A 24,298-nucleotide genomic window follows, 5' to 3' on the forward strand; every position below is an offset into this window, starting at 1 on the left:
ATTTATTTATGGGCGCCTGGGTGGCTCAGTGAGTTAAGCTGCTGCCTTCGGCTCGGGTCATGATCTCGGGGTCCTGGGATTGAGTCCCACTTTGGGCTCTCTGCTCAACAGAGAGCCTGCTTCCCTTCCTCTCTCTCTGCCTGCCTCTCTTGTGATTTCTCTCTGTCAAATAAATAAATAAAATCTTTAAAAAAAAATAAAAAAAAAGACTTTATTTATTTATTTGACAGATAGAGAGATCACAAGTAGGCAGAGAGGCAGGTAGAGAGAGAGAGAGGAGGAAGCAGGCTCCCTGCTGAGCAGAGAGCCCGATGCAGGGCTCGATCCCAGGACCCTGAGATCATGACCTGAGCCAAAGGCAGAGGTTTTAACCTACTGAGCCACCTAGGCGCCCCTGTTCTTACTCTTGCAAATCCAGAGTCAGTAGACTTCAGGAGAAGGCGCCATGACTCACTAGGAAATGACTTTAGGTGGTGCTTAGACACAACGTTCAATGGCACTGAATCACCCGGTGAGGAAGTTACTCTCCTTTGAGTCCCTCTCAATCATGTCATCAAGGAGAAAGTCTGTATGTGGTTACTTCCAGGTCTGGAACACCTCTCTGGTGCTTGCTGATTTCTTCCTATTTAACAAATACTGCAGCAGATTTCAGAGCTCCAGCCAGTAACAGTGTCTAGGTAGAATTTAATAACATTATTTTAAAAAATGATATTTACCCTTGTGGTTATCATCTAGTTATGGCAAGATGTCTGTTTCTCATTTGCACTAATGAAATAAATTTCCCCTTTAAAATGAATTTGCTTTCGTAAAAATAGTGAGTCACGTAACAGAAAATTGTAGGCATACGCTGTTACCAGTTGTCAAATAACCCGGCAAAATTGTGAATAAAGGTAACGCTTGAATAGCATTTGAGAGACACTGCTTTCCTAGATTCATAAGAGCAGGCTCTAGGCTCCACGAGTATCCCTGTTTGTTAATTCTAATCATACTTTCCTGACTCAAGGGTACATTATATCACATGAGATGTTTGTTAAGAATTCAGATACCGGGGCGCCTGGGTGGCTCAGTGGGTTAAAGCCTCTGCCTTCGGCTCAGGTGATGATCTCAGGGTCCTGGGATCGAGCCCCGCATCAGGCTCTCTGCTCAGCGGGGAGCCTGCTTCCTCCTCTCTCTCTGCCTGCCTCTCTGCCTGCTTGTGATCTCTCTCTCTGTCAAATAAATAAATAAAATCTTTAAAAAAAAAAAAAAAAAAAAAGAATTCAGATACCCAGGCCTTGAACCCCAAAGAGCCTCTGTAGGTCTGAGACAGGACCTGGGCTTTGTAATCCAAGTGGTTCTGATGCGAACTAGTCAGCACATGGCACTTGCAGAAATTCTGAACTGGATCTTTCCATTTTAACCCAATATCAGAAAAAAAAATGTTTATTTGTTTATTTTGGGGGGGTGCAGAGGGAGAGAGAGAGTCTTGAAGCAGACTCCCCACTGAGCACAGAACCCGATGCGGGGCTCGATCTCAGGACCCTGAGGTCATGACCTGGGTGGAAACCAAGAGACCCCGTTTAATACACTGAGCCACCCAGGAGCCCAAACAATAGATTTTTTGGAAATAGATGAGGAAGAATGCCACATGCCTCTAAGTTTGGCAGGACACAGTGTGCTTCTGCCTTTGTGTGACCCCAGTGGGTTCGGTTTCCGGGGCAGAAGCAGTCACATCTTAATGTTCAGGCGGTGTTCTAGGCACCTCACATGCATCGAGTCATTTCATCCTCAGCACAATCCGAGGAGGCAGATACTGTTACCTTCATTTTATGGGTGGGGAAACCCGGACACAGAGAGGTGAAATCACTTGCCTAAGGTCACAGGGCAGGGAGGTGGCAAAGTTGGGATTTGAACCTGACCATCAGCTCACACTCAGAGTCAGCATTCTTCCCTGCAGTGGTCAGCTCCCTCCCCTGGACCCGCCTCTAAGTGTGAGGATGAAGGTCCCTGACCCCCTCCAATTCTGCAGATTCCTGTTGTCCTATCAGATCAGACTCTTTGCTAATAATCAGAAATTAATTGATCATTGAGTTAAATGAATACAAGAATATGGGCTAGGTTAGCATCCCTGGTCCGAGGTCTGTAACCTTCCAGCTCAGTGGAAACCGTGGACTAGGCCTTTCAAAACTAAAAGCCAACATTTGTACTTCCTATGACAAAAATAAAACGCGTTCTCAATTTACCAGGTAGACTAAACCGGTACTGATTTATCTGATTCTGTGCACAAAAGCCCAAGACAGGGGAAAACCTATGATCTGCCCCACTCAGCACTTCTCATTTTTTCCCCATTTCTTCAAAGAAAAGGAAAGTCGAGAAATCACAGAGGAGCCTTCTAAAGGGCCATCAGCTCCAGTGCTCAGACTCAAATACAAAAAGAGGCTCAATGAACTCCGGGTCTGTACCTTCCAGAAGGCAATCAAATTGTGGAGGATTTGAGGCTCGTCCAGGACAATGTGGGCAATTTTGGTCATTTACCACAAGCATTTCTTTCTTCTTTTTCTTTTCCCTACCCCCCCACCCCCCCGAAGTCACAGATGGGTGCTAGAACTCGGGCCAACCCTGGGCCATGAGAGGCCGCCGGGCAGCTGACTGTGAAGAGCAGGTGCACGAGGAGTGGCCCGCGGCGTGAGCTGGCAGGGCAGGCGTGGGCTTCTCTGGCCCGGGCACGGCAGAATGCGGGCACGGCGGAATGCAGGCACGGCGCGGGCCAGAGAAGTAGCACACCTTCAGTATGTCCGGACTACGGAAAGGTTTTGTTTGTCCTGCCAGCAGCTGCTTTATCGTCCCGTGGGGAGAGCCTGGTGGAGGAACTCACAAGCAGGGGCCCATGGAAAATCACGGCCGGGATGTCAGCGACTGCCTCACGGTGGCACTCTGGAAAGGGGTGATCACTTTGAACAATGCACACAGGTTCATGTGACAAGCCATTAAGACTCCAGCCCAGGGAAACAGCATGCGTTCTTTTTTAAAATTTAAAAAAAAAATTTTTTTTTAATTAATTAATTTATTTATTTGACAGAGAGAGAGAGAGAGATCACAAGTGGCAGACAGGCAGGCAGAGAGGGGAAAGAATTCTCCCTGCCAAGCAGAGAGCCAGAAGCGGGACTCAAGGAAGCGGGCCTCGATCCCAGGACCCTGAGATCATGACCTGAGCTGAAGGCAGAGGCTTAACCCACTGAGCCACCCAGGCGCCCCAGCGTGTGTCCTTTATCAGACTGTTTCCTTAGTCTATGGCACACTATGTATAGGCAGGAGCCCCTCATGTCAATGAAGCAAAGGCAGGGTTCACTTTCAGGTTTTTATGAGGTGCTTTCGATGCTGTTGTTGATAAGGAAGCCACGGAGTCCCCTACCAAAAAGTAGATTATTTAATTCCTATGCTTTTTTGTCTCCGTCAAGATAACTTCGGAGCAGCTGAAGGTAGCATATGTTTGCAGGGGTAGCGATCCACAACAACAAAAGATACTTACTTTACAGTAAAAGCTGTAAAGATTCTCAATGTGTGTGTCGTTTGCTCTGTGATGTCTGAGGCCAGAAGAGGGGCCCTTCTCGAAAAGGAAGATATAAAGCCGTAGGTGTCAACTTGGGCTCAACATCAGAATTACCCCGGGGAGCTTTTAAAAATCCCAATGCCGCACCAGACCAAATAAATTAGAATCTCTGGGGCGGGGGTAGGATCTAGGCACCAACATTTAAGAAAAAAAAAAAAAAAAAGTTTCCCAGGTGATTCCCTTGCACAGACATTGCATGAAGGGGAAATTTCCTTACCCTTTGGAAAGTCGTGTAACAGTAAGACTCCAGCCTAGGTAAACACTGAATTCACTGATCTCTCATTTCTGGAGGAATGGAAATGGAAATCACCATATCAATTGCCTGATTTCCATATTTTAGCATCTGACTCTCTTCTCATTGTGCTGTGCAAGTACTGGAAGTCCTGCCCTTTAGCGCCAGGGGGACGGAGCAGGTAGAGCAGACGAGGACCTCAGGAGAAGGCTGGGGGAGCAGAGACTGGAGTAGGGCTGAGACTCTGGGCCCCAAAGTTGAATAGCCTTTCCTATGTTGTGCACCCATTGCCTCTATCTAGTTCTAGAACTTTCTCAGTACCCCAAACAGAAAACCCATACCTATGAAGCCCCTCCCCCACCCCCTTGCAATCCCCCCTGCTTTCTCTCTGTGGATTTGCCTATTCTGAATATTTCTTATCAATGTAATCCTACGGGCTGCGGCCTTTTGTGTGTAGCTTCTTTCCTTTGCATAATGTTTTCAAGTTCATCGCCACCGTTGTAGCACGCCTCAGTGCTTCCTTCCTATTTACAGCTGAATACAATTCCATTGTATGGATATGCCACACTCTGTTGGTCCGGCTCATTAGGTGATGGGTAGTTGGGTGGTTTCCACCTTTGGGCTATTGTGAATAGTGCTGCTGTGAACTTTTGTGGGCATGTTTTGTTTCAACAGAGGGATCATCTTTACATAACAGCTGCCCACAGCACTAATCCCAACTCTGAGCCCACTCATACGTGTCCACGAGGCGGGGACTTAACAACAGGGGGACCAAACTGTCCCACTTTGCCTTGGATTGTCCCGGTTTTAACACGGAAGGCCCCACATCTAGTAAACCAATAGAGGGAAGTCCGGCAGTGATCTCATCCACCAGCAAAAGCCTTCTCAAGGCAAGGCCATAGTTTTAGTACTTTTGACCGACTTCAAAAATCATTGGGACAAGTCTGTTTCTTGCGATTGTCTCTAATCGCGGTGACTTCAGGAAGCTGGGCTTTGGCATAAGCTTCCTTGATGTCGCCTGGAGGATTCCTATTCCTTATGTAGTCTCAGCTTCAGACTCATGCCCACGACAGAGACTTCCCAGAATCCCTTCCCTTGCAAAGGGGTAATGGACTCCTCTCCTTTATTCCAGAAGCACAGTATAATTACAGGATACAGTTGCATGGGTCTCCCCCATTAGACCATGACTCCCTCAAGGATAGTGGAATGTTGTCGAGGCTTTGGTCGGCCCAACATCCATTCCCTCTTCTGATAATAGCGTTCTCCTTTTCTTTGGGGGCGCCAGCCGTCCCCTAATCTCAGACAACACACTTGGGGTGGAGTGAATACCAGTCCTCAGCAACCCAGACCTGGCCTGTCAGCACATTCCATCCCCTTGGTCAACACAACTGGCTCAGGAAGACGTGGCCTGAACCAGGTTAGTGCACAATCAGTCCTGCAACTTCAGTTAACTGGAACTAAATCAGAAATAAGGAGGAAGGAACTCTACTTCTGATAGGGTTGCTAAGCTCTCGGTGGCCATCTTTGCCACGGCCTGGCGGACAATGCGGAAAAGCCGCCTTGAAGGGAAGCCACCATGGAAGAAAGCAGGACTGAGTGACAGGGACAGAATGGGACGATGCCAGGCTGCAGTGAGTTTCCCCCCTTCAACTTCCTGCTTATACGAATCACTTTTTTGCTCATTTTGGGTTTTTATCTCTTCCAACTAAAAGAAAACTGAAGAATGCACTGTTCTCTTTTTTTTATTATTAATATTTAAATCTCATATTATTGCACCCTCCTGGCACATTATAGGCACTCAAGAAATGTGTGTGTGCGCGCAGACTCTGCTAGGTGTCCCGTCACTATGTTTTCTCAGAGATGAAATGCTGTCGATGCAAGAAGTCAGGAGGGGAGGATGTGGAAAAGCTGGAAGCCTCCCACGTTGCTGGGGGAAAGGTTAAATGGTGCGAACAGCTATAGAAAATAGTTTGGCAGTTTCTCAAAAAGTTAAGCTGAATTACCATATGCCCCACCATCCCCTGCTCCTGGGTATACAGGCGTATCGCGTTTACCTGCTCTTCCCTTTATTGAGCTTTGCAGATACTGTGCTTTTTCTAGATCGAAGGTTTGTGGCAACCCTGCATTGAGCAAGTCTATGTGTGCCATTTTTTTTTTTTTTTTTTTTTTTTTTTTTTTTTATGTGTGCCATTTTTCCAACAACATTTACTCACTTTGTGTCGCCGAGTCACATTCGGGTAGTTCTTGTAACATTTCAAGCTTTTTCGTTATATTTGTTATGGTGATCTGTGATGGGTGATTACCCCTCACTGAAAGCTCAGATGATGTCTAACATTTTTTAGCAATCAATTATTTTTTATTTTATTTTATTTTAAGATTTTATTTATTTATTTGACAGACAGAGATCACAATTAGGCAGAGAGGCAGGCAGAGACAGGGGAGGAAGCAGGCTCCCTGCGGAGCAGAGAGCCCTGACACGGGGCTTGATCCCAGGACCCTGGGATCATGACCTGAACCAAAGGCAGAGGCTTTAACCCACTGAGCCACCCGGGCGCCCCAATCAATTATTTTTTAAAAGATTTATTTGTTTGAGAGAAAGGGAGCATGTGCGCATGTGTGCAAGTCAGGGGAGGTACAGAGGGAGAGAATCTTTTTTTTTTTTAAATTTATTTATTTGACAGAGAGAGATCACAAGTAGGCAGAGAGGCAGGCAGAGAGAGAGGGGGAAGCAGGCTCCCCACTGCGCAGAGAGTCCTATGTGGGGCTCAATCCCAGGACCCTGAGATCATGACCTGAGCCGAAGGCAGAGGCTCAACCCACTGAGCCACCCAAGCACCCCAGAGGGAGAGAATCTTTAAGCAGGCTCCCTACTCAGCACAGATCCAGGTGTGGACTCAATCACATGACCCAGGAAATTGTGACCTGAGCTGAAACCAAGGCAGAGGCTTAACCGACAGAGCCACTCAGGCGTCCCAGGAATAAAGTATTTTTTAATGAAGGTATGTACATTGCTTTTTTTAGACATAATACTATGACACTTAATATCTGCAGTCCCCTGTAAACATAACTTTTTTTTTTTTAAAGATTTTATTTATTTATTTGACAGAGAGAGAGAGAGAGATCACAAGTGGGCAGAGCAGCAGGCAGAGAGAGAGGAGGAAGCAGGCTCCCTGCTGAACAGAGAGCCAGATTCAGGGCTCGATCCCAGGACCCCGGGATCATGACCTGAGCCGAAGGCAGAGGCTTAACCCACTGAGTCACCCAGGTGCCCCAAACATAACTTTTATATGCACAGGGAAACGAAAATATTCACTTGACCGGCTTTATTGCAACATTTGTACTATTTACTGTAGTGGTCTGGAAACAAATCTATCTCCAAGGGATGCTTGTATGCCCAAAAGAATGCATGACACCGTTGAAACAACTTGTACACAAAGTCCATAACAGCACAATAGCCAGAAGATGGAAAAACTTAAATATGCACCAGCAGACGGACAGATATCATCAATATGGTCTTCCATACAATGGAATATTACTCAGCTATAAAAAGGAACAGAGCACCAATCCATGCTACAACATGGATGAAGGTCAAACACATTCACTAAGTGAAAGAAGCCAGACACAGAAGGGCTGATATTGTAAGATTCCACTTCTACGGAAAATCCGGAAGAGGTAAACAAACGTCCATAGAGAGAGAAAGAAGATTAGTGGTCTCGAGAGGCCCGGAGAAGGCAGAAATGTGGAATGACTGCTAAATGTGGATGGGACTTTCCTCTGGGTGGCGGGAACATTCTGGAAGTATAGAGTGGTGATGGTTGCACAATCCTGAGTGTAATAAATGTCACCAGTGGCAAATTTTATGTTATGTATGTTTGGCGGCAATAGAAACCAAACAAAAGAATCTGGAACTTCATTGGGGCTGCCACAGACGGATGCCGTGTGCGTTGTTTCCTTTGTCAGGGGCCCAGACTGGGGCAGGGGGCATGGTCTCAATCTGCCCCACAAGCCGTGACCCCCAGTACCTGAGAAGAGCAGATGATTTCTTCCGAGTGCAAGATGGTGTAAGAAGTAAGCAAGTTTGGGGGGCGCCTGGGTGGCTCAGTGGGTTAAAGCCTCTGCCTTTAGCTCAGGTCATGATCCCGGGGTCCTGGGATCAAGCCCCACATTGTGCTCTCTGCTCAGCAGGGAGTCTGCTTCCCCCTCTCTCTCTGCCTGTCTCTCTGCCTGCTTGTGATCTCTGTCTGTTAAATAAATAAATAAATAATCTTAAAAAAAAAAAGTAAGCAAGTTTGGTTGATGGCCTTACTTTACTGCAATTTTCAGTGATATTCTTCAATGTACACTAAGGAGTTGGCTGGTGTCACAGTATACATTGTCTCCCATCCTGAGGGCGCTGTCTCTGAAAAATTCACATTGCATTGTTGAGTGCTTAATTTGTAAAGCTAGCATAAATCACCGGACTAAATTGTCCATTACCGCGAGCTCAAGTTATCTTGCCATCAAGAGCGGGATCTTGTTGCTTTGCCTGCAATGGAAAATTAAGAAACAAAGAGGCAAAAGGCCAAAAGGAGGAGAACTCTAGAAAAAGTCCATTTTCTGATGTTGGAAAGACTTCACAAGGTTAAAGATAGGAGCATTCTGCCGGCACTCCTCAAAGTTTTTTTTTTTTTAAAGATTTTATTTATTTATTTGGCAGAGAGAGATCACAAGTAGGCAGAGAGGCAGGCAGAGAGAGAGAGAGGGAAGCAGGCTCCCTGCTGAGCAGAGAGCCCGATGCGGGACTCGATCCCAGGACCCCGAGATCATGACCTGAGCCGAAGGCAGCGGCTTAACCCACTGAGCCACCCAGGCGCCCTTTTTTTTTTTTTTTTTAAAGCCATTTATGTTTTGGGGATCACTGAGTTAGAACAGAACAATAAAAGTCCTCTCGTAGCTATGGAAGATTCGGTTGTATCCTGAGATTGATCCCCCAGCAAAGAATCAGGAGGAAAAAGGAAAAAAGAAAAAAGAAAGAAAGAAATGCCCTGGGAAAGCGGTATGTCGAGCCCTTCAAGAAGTCAGGGTCGGGGCGCCTGGGTGGCTCAGTGGTTTAAGCCACTGCCTTCGGCTCAGGTCATGATCTCAGGGTCCTGGGATCCAGTCCCGCGTCGGGCTCTCTGCTCGGCAGGGAGCCTGCTTCCCTCTCACTCTCTCTGCCTGCCTCTCTGCCTACTTATGATCTCTCTCTCTGTCAAATAAATAAATAAATAAATAAAAAAGAAGTCAGGGTCAGTTTTGTTCTGTTCCAGGGGCATCGGCCACCCCACTATTTCCTAATGTGCTACTTTCCAATCTGGGTCCGTATTCACCAAGCAACTTAGAAAATATTGGGGACAGGGGCACCTGGGTGGCTCAGTGGGTTAAAGCCTCTGCCTTTCGCTCAGGTCATGATCCTAGGATTCTGGGATCGAGCCCCGCATCGGGCTCTCCGCTTGGCAGGGAGCCTGCTTCCTCCTCTCTCTCTCTCTCTGCCTGCCTCTCTCCCTACTTGTGATCTCTGTCTGTCAAATAAATAAATAAAATCTTTTAAAAAAAAAGAAAATATTGGGGACAGCTTATCGCTAATATAACGAGATGTGGAATGAGACTTTTCCTGTTGACCCAGAACTTCAACTAAAGCTTCAAAGCTAAAGGCAATGCGTAACAATACTTCCTCCTGTCAAGAGGTGACCAGACCGGTCCCTTGACCATCAGGAACCATCAGCTTCCAGCCTATATAAAACAAGGTCAGATTTTATCCAGAGGACGTTTCTCTGACAGGTCTTTGTAGGTGGTTTTCTTCTCCCCTCTGATCTCCAAGCCAGAAGAGGAGAGCTCAAAGCAGAATCACTCATGAGACTGGGAGCAGCAAGGGCGGGGGGGCGGTGACTGGCACCTCAGTGCCACCTGAAGGTTGCCTGGGGCTGTCCACGACAATAGGGCAAGAAGCAAGGGCCGAGGGCAAAGGTGCACCCTATATCCCAGGGGCCAGAGTATGTGTGTAGGTCTGAGTCATCCTGACTCACCAAGAGGACTCCGCCAGGACCTCAGAAAAAGAATGTGGGGGTGCTTTCTGGGGTCTGAATGGAAACGAGGTGTGCAAGAGGTCACCCAGCACATGCACTGAGCCCCCACAAGGTCCCGACAGGATTCTCCAAAGGTCCCCCAGTGCAACCAGCATTTGTCAGGCCAAGGCAGGCAGTGGGGGGCATGTGACATCCAAGAGAACTATACAATTCTCAGCCAAGGGTCACTTTTCCTCTTGCTCTCCTGTTCCTATGCTCTGGCAAGGTGAGCTGGGAAGGGACAGGAGAGGACACACCTGCTCTCATCTCCACCGCAGATTCCTGAGCCGCCTGTGGATCAGACCCAAGAGGGTGGGGAAGAGGTATTAAACCGCATATGAGAGTACAGTTTTGATCGGACCGGACTGGACTTTTAATATGAGCCTCTTCTTACAGCTGAAACTCAGAGCTATGGGGTCTGATGTGATATTTCCAAGCTCAGCTCCTTTCATAGCCCAGTAAGAAGAATTTATTTCCACTGTTGATAAAGGTGCTGTGAGGGGTGCCTGGGTGGCTCAGTGGGTTAAAGCCTCTGCCTTCGGCTCAGGTATTGATCCCAGGGTCCTAGGATCGAGCCCGAATCGGGCTCTCTGCTCAGTGGGGAGTCTGCTTCCCCCCACCCCTGCCTGCCTCTCTGCCTACTTGTGATCTCTGTCTGTCAAATAAATAAAATCTTAAAAAAAAAAAAAAAAGATAAAGGCGCTGTGAGACACGCAGCATCCAGAGTGCCGAGCACTTTCCAGAATGAAGTCCCAGCAACCATAGCACAACGTGCAGCTGTCAGTTCCTGTTCTCCAACCTTGATATCCGTGAGATTTCTATTGCTCTGCGGTGCAAACCGCCTTACGCTATCCCAGGGGCAACCCACGCAAATGCCAACAGGGGCCAGGCAGGAGATATAATGAATGAAGGGGGTTACGTGGGGTCCATGGTGAACAGGAGAGCCTGTGTCCCATCTGAAAGGGACAGCTATCTCTCAGATCTACCAGTTGTTGCCCCACATCTTGTTGTGGGGGCCACATCTTCCTGTTTTCCCAGATCCATTTTCGGTAGTGTCTCCTGATTTCAACATTATTGGTAAGAATATAGGGTTCTTTGTTGCAAAGGACACAGTGTACTCCAGGTGGATCAAGTACAAGTGTTTTAGCGGGGGTACTATGCACTGAATTGGGTCCCCTCCAAATTCACATGCTCAAGCCCTAACCCCCTCAATGGACCTTTACAATGTTTGAGAGGTAATTAGGGTTAGGTGAAGCCAAAGGGTGAGGCCCTAATTCAAAAGAGTGATGGCCTTATAAGAAGAGGAATCCATGTGAGCCGTGTGGACACAGCAAGAAGACGCCCTCTGACATCCAGGAAGAGGGCTCTCGCCAGAACCCGAACATGCCGGCACCACTATCTCCAGTCTCCAGAACTGGGAGACAAATAAATTTCTGTCGTTGAAGCCACTCATCAATGGTATTTTGTTATGTTAGCCAAGGCAGCCCAAGACAGGTGGTGGAATCTCCAGGAAGACGAGAGTGCTAAGCTCGGACTGTCCAGCTGGGAATGATGGCCAAACCGCTCCATCAGACTGCCCTGTGAATGCCATGCCATGCTTCTCAGCACAGATCCCATGCTTACACAGGCGCAGGACAGCTCGACACCGACGCACTGGCTGCCATGCTATCAGATAGGCTCCTCTTTGTCGCTCGCTTGCTTCCAAGTATAAATCTCATGTGACTTGAGTAATGGTAGAGTCCAGATCACATGAAACTTGGTTGCAAGGAAGGTTCTGGAAGAGTGCTTTGGCTTTCTCTTATGGAGAGGTGGGACTCATAAGGTGGGCATTTTCAAACATAGGCAAGGGATTCAAGGGGGCTGGATGGATATGAAATAGAACAATTGTCTACTATAGCGATTAATTGGAAAGACATGCTGGTGGTGATCGGATGGGGAAAGCGGGGGCAAACGGAATGCCTTTGTGTTCTGCTTACAGCCCTGCCAGTTGATGACTTCTGAACTATGGGCTACCTCCATTTTTAAAACTTCTACTTCCTTTGAGAACAATGAGAAAAGCCAAGTCAAATCATCATCATGATCATCACCTACTTAAAGGCATTCAGAGAGTTGCCGAAGCAACCAGAACTAGAGGGGCCAAGATTCTGGAACGTTGAGGTGGGCTGACAAACTGCAGCCATCCCTGGGGCATTTGCAAATTATGCACTTGAAATCTAGACTTTTCCCGGGCAAGGATGCTGCTGCTGGGGGCCAGAGAAACCGGCAGAATTTTGGTGGTGTCTTAGGGCTGGAGAGACAAAATTAGGGACTATCCTAGAGAGAAGAGAGGGGTAGAAAAGTGGTTTTCCCCTTAAGATATTTGGCAAATTCAGCAACAGTACAGGCCAAGAAGTTAGAAGCCAAACAGAAAGCCCCTGAAGAAAAGCAGCGTATCCAGCATTCTTCCCATGCTAAGGCTACAAGGATTGGAGCACAGGACGGGGGGAAGGACCTCAGTGAAGACCTAAAGTTCTCATTTGGAATCTCTGAAAGGCAAAGCCTTAGAGGTGGGAGCCAGAGTTATATAGGAGTCTTATCAAAACTGCAGCCCCGCCTCCACCCAGCTCAGTCCCTCACTGGATTAAGATGCTCAGTCCCCATGCCATCTGGTTGCAGAGAAAGGGTGAGACCTCTCCAGGACTCTTGGAGATCACCTGGAGACTTGGTAGGTATTTTTCATACACAGATGTTGTACGGCATGCAACAAAAATTACAAGGTCTGCCAAGAGACAGGACCAAATCCCTGAAAACAAATAGAAAACAGGCTATAGAAACAGACTGTGCAGGTGACCAAAGCCCTGAAATAAAATCAGGGCTTTAAAATAACCATGATTAATATGTTCAAGAGACACAAAGCCAAAGAAGGAGAAAAGAGTTGAAAAGTGAATTTTACCAGAGAATTGGAATCCATGAACTTCCTAGTTCAAAAGACTGAGGTCATAGAGAACTCACTTGAGTTTCTCATCGACAGAGGGCTTCTGAAAATGCTAATTCAGGTGCCTGGGTGGCTCAGTGGGTTAAAGCCTCTGCTCAGTTCATGATCTCAGGGTCCTGGGATGGAGTCCTGCATTGGGCTCTCTGCTCAGCAGGGAGCCTGCTTCCTCCTCTCTCTCTGCCTGCTTGTGATCTCTGTCAAATAAATAAAATCTTTAAAAGAAAGAAAGAAAGAAAGAAAATGCTGATTCAGCTCTGTATGAGCTGTAAAACCTCATGGCCCACAGTCTTAAAAAAAAAAAAAAAAGCTTGCCATCACTGCTGTCCTTCTCTTTACTTTTCAAGTGGCTTCCTTTAAGGGACACATATTTTACCATGTATTCTGAGTCACTCTGCTCCATAAACCCAGTTGCCTAGCATGGATCTCTGTTCACCGGGAGAAAGAGGAGCCTTTTTCTAATTACCCTGAACACATCCTTTGAGCACTGGGTATTGGGATTGCCAGTAAAGATGATCAGGAAGACGAAGCCTCTCTGGGATGACATTTGAGTCAACAGTGAGTGACAAGGAACCAACCAGGAGAGAATCTGAGGGAAATGTGGTCTGGGCAGAGAGGATATAGAGAGGAAAGAACTCTGAGGCAAGAATATGTTTGGTGATTTGGTCAGGGGTGGGCAGACTTTTCTGGAAAGGGCCATATAATGCATATTTTAGGCTTTACAAGTCGTACAGTGCCTGTTGCAACTGCTCACTTCTGCTGTGACAACACAGCAGTAAACAGACATAGAAAAATGGGTGGCAGTGGGCCACTAAAACTATGTGGACACTGAAATTAGAATTTCTTATAATTCCCACGCCTCACAAAATCTTTTGATTTTTTTCCCCAACCATCTAAAAATATAAAAACCATTTTTAGCTCTGGGGCCACAGTTTGCTGGCATAAGGTCTTTTAGGTCGGTTGGGATCAGATAGTGCAGGACACCTAGGGCATGGTAACAATCAGATTAAGGCAAAACAGACTCATAAGGTGGGCATTTCCCCTCCAAATGGAAAAGCCACCCCTCAGGGTAACTGCAGGCCGGGGTACCAATTCCGGGGGTAGGCAGAGTCCTGCGGCTCATGGAAGATGATCAGGTTTGTTTTACTTTGCCCTAGTAACAAGAAAGGACAAAGGAACATACACACACACACACACACACACACACACACGCACACGCACGCACCCTGGGAAGCAGCTGCCTACAGCTCATGGACGATTATCAGATTTGTTTCATTTTTCTCCAGTAACAAGAAAGGACAAACGAACAGAAAGGCAGACAGACAGACGCACACACGCAGGGCTCACGGAAGATGATCAGGTTTGTTTCGTTTTACACACACACATACACACACCCCCGAACCAGAAAGCCAGAGAGGACGTGCCCAGGTTCACGCTGACGTTTCCCCAGCACGCACTAAGGGTTTGAAAGTTGGGTGCACACCTGCTCCCAGCCGGAGCGCACCTGCGGAGCAGCACTCCGGCCTCGTCTCGCGAGAGCGTGCCGTAGTAGTGGCCTCCCCACCCCCCTCCCCCCCCCGCCGCCCCCGCGCCCAGCCCCCGCGCCGGGGCACACTCCCCGCCGGCTCCCCCGCCGCGCGCGCCTCCCCCGCGCCCCCGCCCGCCAGCTCGCACGCACGCCCGGTAGTAATTGCACTCCGCCACGCGAGCTCCGCATCCCCGCGAATCCCGCCCCCCTCCGCTCCCCTTCTCCCCTCCTCCCCTCGCCTCAGCCCGCGCCGGCGGCCGGCCCCTCCGCGGGCAGGTGCGCGAGCCTGCGCGCGCCGCGGCCGCCTCCTCCGGCGGGTCCCTGGCGCGCCGGGCCGGGGCGGCTGCGCGCACGGCGCCGCTCCACCAACCCGCTCCCCGCAGGTCCCTCTCTCGCTCTCCATCCCTCGCCGGCGCTCGCTCCCCCCCGCCCTTGATTGACAGGCAAGATGTCGGTGTGGAGCGAGGCAGGAGCGAATGCAGCAGCCGTCACCCCCGGAGCCCGGCGGCGGCAGCAGCAGCAGCAGCAACAGCAGCAGCAGCAGCGCGAGGAGGAGACAGCAGCCAGCCGCAGTCGCCGCCGCAGCCGCGGGAGCAATGCAGACAGCATCTTGAGGACGCGCTAAAGCACTCCAAACGGTGGACAATGCCCTGTCACTGCAATTGGGAGGGGGGCAAAGCAGATTTTTTTTGACATAAAAGCCAGCCAGCCAAAAATATATACATTTGTCCTTCACGGAGCCGGTGTGTAAAGAGTGAGCGCTGTTTTCCTTCGCCTCCTCCTCTCCTCTCCTCTCCCTCCCCCTCCTCCTCCTCTTTTTCCTCCTCCTCCTCCCCCTCCTCCTCCTCCTCCCTAAGTGTACAGACAGCATCACATCACCTGGTTTGCTTCGGAGAAACAGCATCTCTCCTTTTCAGGGACCAGAGACTCAAAAAGAGGAGACATTCGAATGGAGTCTGCTTGATACCCCAAAATAAAATAATAAATTTTGGCTCTTGTCCCCTCCTCCCACCCCACCCCCTCAACCCTGTGTGAGATGTTGGGTTTCTTCTTCATGAGACATTGTTGAGAAGTCGCAGTGGTTGGAGAGCGTAGGGGGTAGACTACCTCTACGCCCCCCCCCCCTTTTTTCTCTCTGGGAGGAGGAGGAGGGGAAGGGGGCTTGCCGAGCAAGCGATGGATGAGGAAAACATGACGAAAAGCGAGGAGCAGCAGCCTCTGAGTTTGCAAAAAGCCTTACAGCAGTGCGAGTTGGTCCAAAACATGATAGACCTGAGCATCTCCAACCTGGAAGGGCTTAGGACCAAATGTGCCACCTCCAACGACCTCACACAAAAAGAGATCCGGACCCTGGAGGTAGGTGTTGCCTGTGTGTGGGGGGGGGGGGGGGGGAAGCAATCTTTCTTTTCCTCTCCTTGCTCCCCACCACCCCCTTTTCCTTTGATTCTGTTTGTTGGGGGGCGGAAGGGTGTGGGAGGGTATCAAGGTGGGCACGATTTGGTTTTCTGTGATTTATCTTCTTTGCAAAGCCTGCCCTGGGGGTCCCTTTACTGTAGCGCTGTCGTCTACGCTTGGCTGGGCGGTGGTAGTAGTAGTAGTAATTGTGATTCCTTCTGTATTATTGTTCTTGCGGCTGTTATTATCATTCGCTTTCCCTCCAAGGAGTGAGTTCTCCCTTTTTTCCGCTTGTGGGTTTGTTTATATGCCACGGGGGCTTGTGTGCTGGGTAAGGCATTAAGGCGCTGCAGAGAACCCACGTGACCTTGCGCATTCTGCAGGTGGTCAAAGGTGGTTTTTGCTCGCAGAATGGGGCTGCCTATAAATATAGACCTCTTCGGCGCTCAGCCTCCTTTCCTGGCCCGCTTTTGCCCCTTGGATTTTGTTTTTGTTCTTTTGTTTTTGTTTTTTGTTTTAGTTCGGTGGTATCCTTGTCAGGAAGTAAAGAGGAAAAAAAAAATCCCCATTGAGTTTCCAATCAAACCGTTTGATGCAGGGAGATGTTGCAGGCCTGAAACGTGTAAAAAGATAAGAGAAAATATGCCTGGATCGGCACACGCAAGCGGTGTGGGAAAATTCTCTTGAATCCGTGGTGGGACCGCGCGGGGAAAGGGGTCGGAGGAGGAGTCATCTCTGGCGAGTTGTAACATTGTCTCCAACAGAACTTGAGGGCGAGTTTGAAGCAGTTTGGGGGGATGGGGTTGGATGCAAAGTTACTCAGAGAGAAGATGGCAGAAATTATTTCTTCCCAAGGCAGTTTGGTCAAAGGAGGAAGGTTTCAGGAGCTTTAGAAAATGTCTGGTGTGCACGTAATCACTGGGCAGCCACGTTGTTGGAAACATCTGAAGGGTTCCACTCACTTCTCCCTCAAAACAGCTGTACACATGGCTTGATTAAATTTGGGAACTCCCATTAGCTGGCATTTGCTGAGGGTAGTGGCTGTGCAGGCTGGGAGCATAGGAAAGGGGTTCACCCCCTGGTGAAGTGAGCATGTGTGGTGCTGGGAGTTTCCCTCTGTTTCCACTCCAGGAGTTTCCAAGACCTGAACTCTTCCGTCCCTGCTGAATCTTTGAGCTTGGTGCCCCCGTTCCTGCCTGGATAAATTCCACTCTCTGATTCACTTTAAAGTTGTCCCTCCCCCCCCATGATTTTAACTTTGGCTGCTTGGAAGGTCATCAGTTTGAAAGGAGAGAGAGAGAGAGAGTGTGTGTGATATGCTGTTTGGCCCCCTAGAATACATGTCTGTGTGCACCTGTCATCTGGGAAAATGATCCTCAGAAATGAAATAAAATTAAGTGTCAAGAGGTATCAGAGGAGTGGGACTCTGTTGGGAGACCAGGTACTTGCTTTCTCGGAGTTTTGGGAGAATAGGCTAGGACTTTGTTGCTGGAAGAAAAAGTGTGGGAAGCCCTGGCCCAGTCTGCTGTCTCTGTGTGAGCAGTGAACTCACAGAACGGCGGGCAGTAAATAAATAACCCAAAAGGGCCACCTGAGTCCTCTTCTGGTCCTTTGAGCCAGGAGTCCCAAGTGCTCATTCATGTATCGCTGTGTAAGTTCCTCTGGTTTAGTTTTCAACTCTTCTCAACATGGCCCATCCTCTGATAGCTCCTGGAATGATGGTGATGGTCACAGTGGACCCTGGCCTCTGTGGCTTCTTTCCTGCACCCTGGTTTTCTTTGAAAACCGGGGGATGGAGTTGCACGAGGTTGCAATTACTTGGAGTGCATCTGGTTGTCAGTTTCCTGGTCCCAGGATGCCAAAGAGCATGCCCACAACCACTTTACACATATTGTGCAGGGAAGGGTCTCCAATAGTCATGCCAGCTCTATGCTTCTTGGGCCCCTGGGGCGAGGGGGGGGGCTCTAATGAAGCGCTGGTGACTCCGGGTACAGCCAAATCCTGCCAAACCTTGCCTAGGTTTTGGACCAAGGCTCTTTATCAACCAAACTTTTCTGTATATCAAAATGTATATCATATTTTGTATATCAAAACCACCCAAGGGAACTTACTAAAAACATCCATTCTCAGCTGCTGACCCCAGATTATTCAGGTGGGACTGGGGGTCAGGGGCGGGGGGAGAGGGAAGGCCCAGGAATCTGCATTTAAGAAACAGTCCAAGTGTTTCGATGCATGTTTTCACATTGACACTCTGAGGAATACCCACTGATTAGGAGATATTTCTGCAGTTTGATGGTGAGAACTCCCTGCTCACAAACACTGAAGTAAGTAGTACATGGAACGTCCCCGAAAACCTTGATAATAAGCAAAATTTTGTAGCATGCCTATGACCCCATGATAACAAAAATATACAGCGTGGACTGAGCCTTCCAGAAGTGCCCTGCGTGATTAGGGAGACAAGGCTCACAAGGCTCTAGGTGTGAAATAATGATCAAGCCCAAACAGCAGATGATACGGGCAGGCAGCATGTGGGTCTGGAAGAATATTTTCAAACTGCATGAAATGGAAAATTCAACCACGTGTTCGAGGGAACAGTGGCTTCTTTTCCTTGTGTAGCATCAAGTCTGGAGGGATATGGGTGCTTGAGTTGGCTCAAGTCAGATGGTAACGTTGGGGCTGTCGTCCCTTTGAGCTGTCAGTGGCCTCTTTCTAATGGTTGCAAGCTTCAGCCATCACACCCAGGTTCAAGGCAGGGTTGGGGGGGCCAGGTGAGGAGTGTGCAGATATAAAGGGTTCGTGTCTTTTTTTTGCTTCCCCAGAATACCTCTTGCTGCCTAACCCACAGATGATGTTTTGTTTTTTTCTTTTAAAGATTTTAGTTATTTATTTGACAGAGAGAGAGAGACAGAGATCACAAGTAGGCAGAGAGGCAGGCGGGGCGGGGGGGAGGGGGGAAGCAGGCTCCCTGCTGAGCAGAAAGCCCGATGCGGAGCTCAATCCCAGGACCCTGAGATCATGACCTGAGCGGAAGGCAGAGGCTTAACCCACTGAGCCACCCAGGCGTCCCTCAGATGATGTTTAAGTATATCTTATTGGCCAAAACTCGGTTGGATGGGTAGTCCGAGCTGCAATGCTGGGAGGTGGGGAAGCGGGAACAGCATCGTGAGTGGTTTAGACAGGTCGTGGTCCATTGCCTCGGTTGACCTGTTGTCGCTCCATACACAGTCAGGGTTCTGCTGGCGTGGAAGAGAACAAGAAGGGATATTGGGTGGACAGCCAACAGGACTGGCCGTGGCATGTTATCAGGAGGTATTCTGGCAGAGAAGAAAGGCCATGAGCTTTGGAGTTAGACCAACACAGTTTTAAATGGTAGCTTTTCTGCTTAACTTCATCGTGGGCTAATTTAAATTTTCTGACCCATGGTTTAATTTTTGAAAAAGTGGCAAAAAAAAGAATAACCTTACCTATTTCAGTGGTTATGAGGACGGAAAGACAGGACATTTTCAAGGGTCTGGTGCTATCTCTGGCACAGCCCGCAGGGGTTGAATAAATGGTAGTGATGATGATGATATGATTAGCATTATGTGGTATGGGCCAGATGACATGGAAGGGAACAGCTCAGATCAGAGGGAGAGAAGGAAGAGTTTGAGCAGCATTTCCAGAGTATGTTCTGTGCAACCTTAGTTCTGTGGGCTGGTAGTATTTTCTATTCTTCTAGCAAATACTAGCGATCTGGGCACTGTGCTAGATGCTGGTGGCCAACCAGTACTCTGAAGACCCGATGAATTCCTTGGGTCCTAACGCCCGAGAAAGGTTGCGTTAAATAAAGGGAAACAGACTTCTCCAAGTCTTTACTGTACCAACTATGGGCATGGTGACTCCAAGAGAGGGTTGGGTCCTTTTTCCAAGGATATCCCTTGGGACTGATGTTCCATAGAATACACCCAGGGAAACATTTGGCAGAGCAGGTAGGGTAGCTTTCTTGGTTGGGGAGCTGGGGACCCTGAACGGAGAGAAGGGTGGGGAAGGCTTAGATCACAGTAGGTTGGGAGAGCCTGCGTGGCAAGACAATAAGCTGGAGGCGTTTCATGCCAGTTCATGCCTTCATGGGCCTGCAGGGAGACCAGTTGGTCCAGAATGCAGAGTCCCTGATAGAGTGGCAAAGGAAATGAATTTAGGTCACAAACCCTTGCGATCTGACTGGGACAAGGGAGTCAGACTGACAAAGTTTCACTCCTTTGAGGAAGGAGGTAGAAATCTTCAAAGGTTTCGGAGTGACTACGATACAATTTGTTTAAAGGTTAGTCCGATGGCAGCCTGCAAGCAGAGGCTGACAACCTTTTTTGTCAAGGGACAGAGAGTGACTAGTTTAGGCTTTGTGGGTGACGCACACCCACTGCCCATCACAGCCACTCAGCCTTGCTGTTGTCCCGTGCAGTCGCCATGGATGAACTATATCCACAAATGAACGTTTCCCTGTGCGGTGTCATTTATGGACCCTGAAATCCCTACTTCAAATAATTTTCACATGTCCTAGAAACATTATTTTATTTTCTTTCTTTCTTTTTTTTTTTTTTTACATTTAAAAATGTAAAAACTATTCTGAGATTTGGGGCCTTACAAGAACAGGTGGTGGGTCAGATTTGGCCCATGGGCGATAGGTAGCTTGCTGATCTCTGATCTGTAGGGTGGACAGTCTAGTTCTGATGATCTTGCCTGGGTCACTCATGTGGTTGCCATCACTGGGCGTCTCAGCTGTGCTGGATGGTCCAAGACGGCCTTGCTCACATGGCCAGTGGTTGGCCGGGGTGACTTGGTTTCCCTCCCCATGGTCTTTCCAGCAGGGCAGGCAGATTTCTTCCCTGGCGGAAGCAGCAGTGTTCCAAGACAATACACCCTGTTGCGCAGCCCCTCTCAGGCCTCTGCTTCCGTGACCTTGGCCGGTGTCCCGTTTGTCGAAGCAGGTTAAGTGGGTAAGCCCAGAGTCAGTGTAGAAATTACTATCTAAGCGTATGTATTCTAGGAGGTGTGGTTCAGAGGGGCCAGTGAACAATCTAATGTAACAAGGTAGCGTTGCTATGGGAAAAGCTCCCTCCCAAACCCAAAATAGAACCAAAATGGCATGGGAAAGAGGGAGGGTCATGGCATCATCTGCAAAGGCCCCCCTCAAGGAGGTTTTACTGACTTGAAGCAAGCTGAGACTTATCTGGGAAATGCACCAGGAAGAGGGAACAGTGGATGCAAATTTCTTGGGTGGAAGCGTGCTCGGAATGTTAATAGACCACTGTGGTTGGCGTGGAGTGGGTGGGTAGGGAAGGGGTGAGGGCACTGTGGGAGACAGAAGCAGGACCCTGATCATAAAGGGCTTTGATAAGATACTTGGATTTTGTTCTAAGTGTGAACAGGGAGGTGACTGATTTATGGTTTTTGGTGTGTGTGTGTTTTTTTTTAAAGATTTTATTTATTTATTTGACAGACAGAAATCACAAGTAGGCAGAGAGGCAGGCAGAGAGAGAGGGGGAAGGAGGCTCCCCACTGAGCAGAGAGCCCAATGAGGACTCCATCCCAGGACCCTGGGATCATGACCTGAGCCGAAGACAGAGGCTTTAACCCACTGAGCCAGTTATGTTTTTGACTTTCTCCTCCCCATCCCTGAGGCGCCCCTGAGTTATGTTTTTTTTTTAATTTTTTTTTTAATTTTATTTGACAGAGAGAGAGAGATCACAAGGAGGCAGAGCAGCAGGCAGAGAGAGAGGGGGAAGCAGGCTCCCCGCTGAGCAGAGAGCCTGATGTGGGGCTCGATCCCAGGACCCTGGAATCATGACCTGAGCCGAAAGCAGAGGCTTAACCCACTGAGCCACCCAGGCGCCCCCTGAGTTATGTTTTTAAAGATCTTTCAGACTGCTGCAGGGAAAATAGACTGTAGGGTGTAAGAATGAGAGCAGGGAGACAATTTGGGAGGTTAGTGTGGAAACCAAAACCAGGAGTGACTGTGCTTTGGACGGTTATGCTGGTTGGGGGGATGGGGCAGGTGGCTGGATCCAGAAGGTCAGGTGCATGGAGGTGCCCATGAATCAGATATGGGGAAAATAAAGGATGGAGGATTATGCCTGGGCATTTGGCTTAAGAATGGAGTGAATGGTGGTGCCTCGATTTGAAATGTGGGGAGTGGAGGTGGAATAGGTTGGGCTTGACAGTCAGTCCTATCTGGACATGTTCCATGTGTCAGGTCGACAACTAGGTATTCGAACCTACAGCTCCGAGGAAGGCTGGAGCTATACAATGCACTTATATGTCAGGAACATCTTCTTGTGTTATTAAATATTTTTAGTGGCTGTGGGATAATACATGAATGTAGCACAATTGAACAAATCCTACTGTCAGATGTGTATGTTATAACTGCCCATTATTCTAAATAATACCGTAGCAGACATCCTTGTGGTTTGTATCAGTCCTTCAGTTCCAGGGGAATTGCTGAATTCAAGGATATGCAAAGTCTCAGGACTCATGATAGGTTTTGCCAAATTATTGTTCACCAGGCACATTCCCCTATCCTCAGTATGAGTTTATGCTTTTTTGAAAAAGATTTATCTGGGGCACCTAGGTGGCTCAGTGGGTTAAGGCTTTGCTTTTGGCTTGGGTCATGATCTCAGGTCCTGGGATCGAGTCCCGCGTGGGGCTCTCTGCTCAGCGGGGAGCCTGCTTCCCCCTCTCTCTCTGCCTGCCTCTCTGTCTACTTGTGATCTCTCTCTCTGTCAAATAAATAAAATCTTAAAAAAAATTTATCCACTTATTTTTATTTACTAAAAAAAATTTTAATCCACTTATTTGAGGCGGGGGGACAGAGAGAGCAGAGGGGCAGAGGGAGAGGGAAAGAGAATCTCAAGCAGACTCCCCACTGAGTGTGGAGCCTGATGCGGGGCTCCATCCCACAACGCATGAGATCAGGACCTGAGCTGAAACCGGATGCTTAACTGACTGAGACACCCAGGTGCCCCTGGCTTTATGCTTTATTTTATTCTTTGGTTGCCTATGTGTTTTTTGTTTTTTGTTTTAAGATTTTATTTATTTACTTGACAGACAGAGATCACAAGTAGGCAGAGAGGCAGGCGGGGGGGGGGGCGGGAAGCAGACTCCCCGCTGAGCAGAGAGCCCGACATGGGGCTCAATTCTAGGATCCTGGGATCATGACCTGAGCTGAAGACAGAGGCTCTAACCCACTGAGCCACCCAGGCGCCCCTGCCTATGTTTTGATGACTGAGAGCTCAGGGTTAAAGAGGCAGTTGCCTCGGGTTAGAATCTCATCTTTCTGTTTCTAGTTGGGAAGGATCTGGAGACTTGTGGACACAAGAGGGAGACTTGGTTTTCCACACCAAGTGGCTAGCCTGTGCAGACCTAGCCTCGCCCTTCCGTCTTGTTCTCACAAAGATATGGCTGGGGGGTGGTCTCACAACTCTGAGTCAGTGGTGAAAGTTGTTCTGAAGGGTTCACTCTCCCCTTTGGGTTTTTGGAGTGGATTCTGTTCTGGAGCACGTTATCCTTCTCCTTCTAAGGGGCAGAAAACTGGGGAGTCTTTCTCCTCCCCCAGACAATCAGTCATTTTCTGGGCTCCCACCCACTGGGCTCCTACTGTTGGGACCTGGCTGTTCGTCCTCACCCCTGCAGTGCCGCTCTGGAGCTGGGGAATGGGGAGGTGTTCAGGAGCTGAGGAAGACAAGGGACACATGGCAGCTGGGACGGAGGATGGAGAAGCTGAGGGATGGGGAGGAGAAAGTCAAAGCAGAGAATCAGGGGCCCCTGGGTGGCTCAGTGGGTTAAGCTGCTGCCTTTGGCTCAGGTCATGATCTCAGGGTCCTGGGATCGAGTCCCGCATCGGGCTCTCTGCTCTCTGCCTGCCTCTCTGTCTACTTGTGATCTCTCTCTGTCAAATAAATAAATAAAATTAAAAAAAAAAAAAAAAGCAGAGAATCATTGTCAGCAGGATTTCTATGACCCTTGCAACATCCCTCCAGTGGGCAGTGACTGCAACTGTGGTTCTTCCTGCTTTTCAAGTGAATTTACTGAGGTTTAGAGTCACGGGTTTGTCCCAAACTGGAGGCTAAGACAGACTCAGATCCAGAAAGAGGTTTCCTGCTCTACGTTGGGCACCCCAAAGGGGGCATGGCCTGGAAGGGAAAAAAGGAAGACGAGAGCAGATAGAAGGCAAAGGGGACGTACAGGTGATCATGGTGAGGTGGTTGGAGGTGATGGGTCTTGGTTTAGCGAGAACCATCATGGTGGCATACTCTCTCACTCAGATGCTTCCATTTCACGGGTACGCTTTTATAGATGGAAGCTGTTGGGGAGAAATGCAGAACCAATGGAGACCAAGCAGGGCATCCACAGACACAAGAAAGGATGACAAAAAGAGGGAAACAGACTCAAGGATGTCCAAGCAGTTGCCACCTTGGCTACTGTGCAGTGGAAATGTGGTGACTTCTGACTGAAATGTGCTGTTGAT

At 48.7% G+C, this 24,298-nt stretch overlaps 1 protein-coding gene across 1 annotated transcript in view; it reads left to right on the forward strand.

Moving 5' to 3' along the window:
* Positions 1 to 14,801: 14,801 nt before the first annotated feature.
* The window catches only part of KSR2 (kinase suppressor of ras 2), a 403,084-nt gene continuing 393,587 nt past the window's right edge, over positions 14,802 to 24,298 (forward strand). Inside the window, exon 1 of the mRNA XM_046024145.1 lies at positions 14,802 to 15,759. Coding sequence (XP_045880101.1) covers positions 15,580 to 15,759 — 180 coding nt within the window. The 5' untranslated portion in view covers positions 14,802 to 15,579. The remainder of the gene's footprint in view (positions 15,760 to 24,298) is intronic.

Source organism: Meles meles, chromosome 12 (assembly GCF_922984935.1).
Source record: "Meles meles chromosome 12, mMelMel3.1 paternal haplotype, whole genome shotgun sequence".
Classification (NCBI taxonomy): domain Eukaryota; kingdom Metazoa; phylum Chordata; class Mammalia; order Carnivora; family Mustelidae; genus Meles; species Meles meles.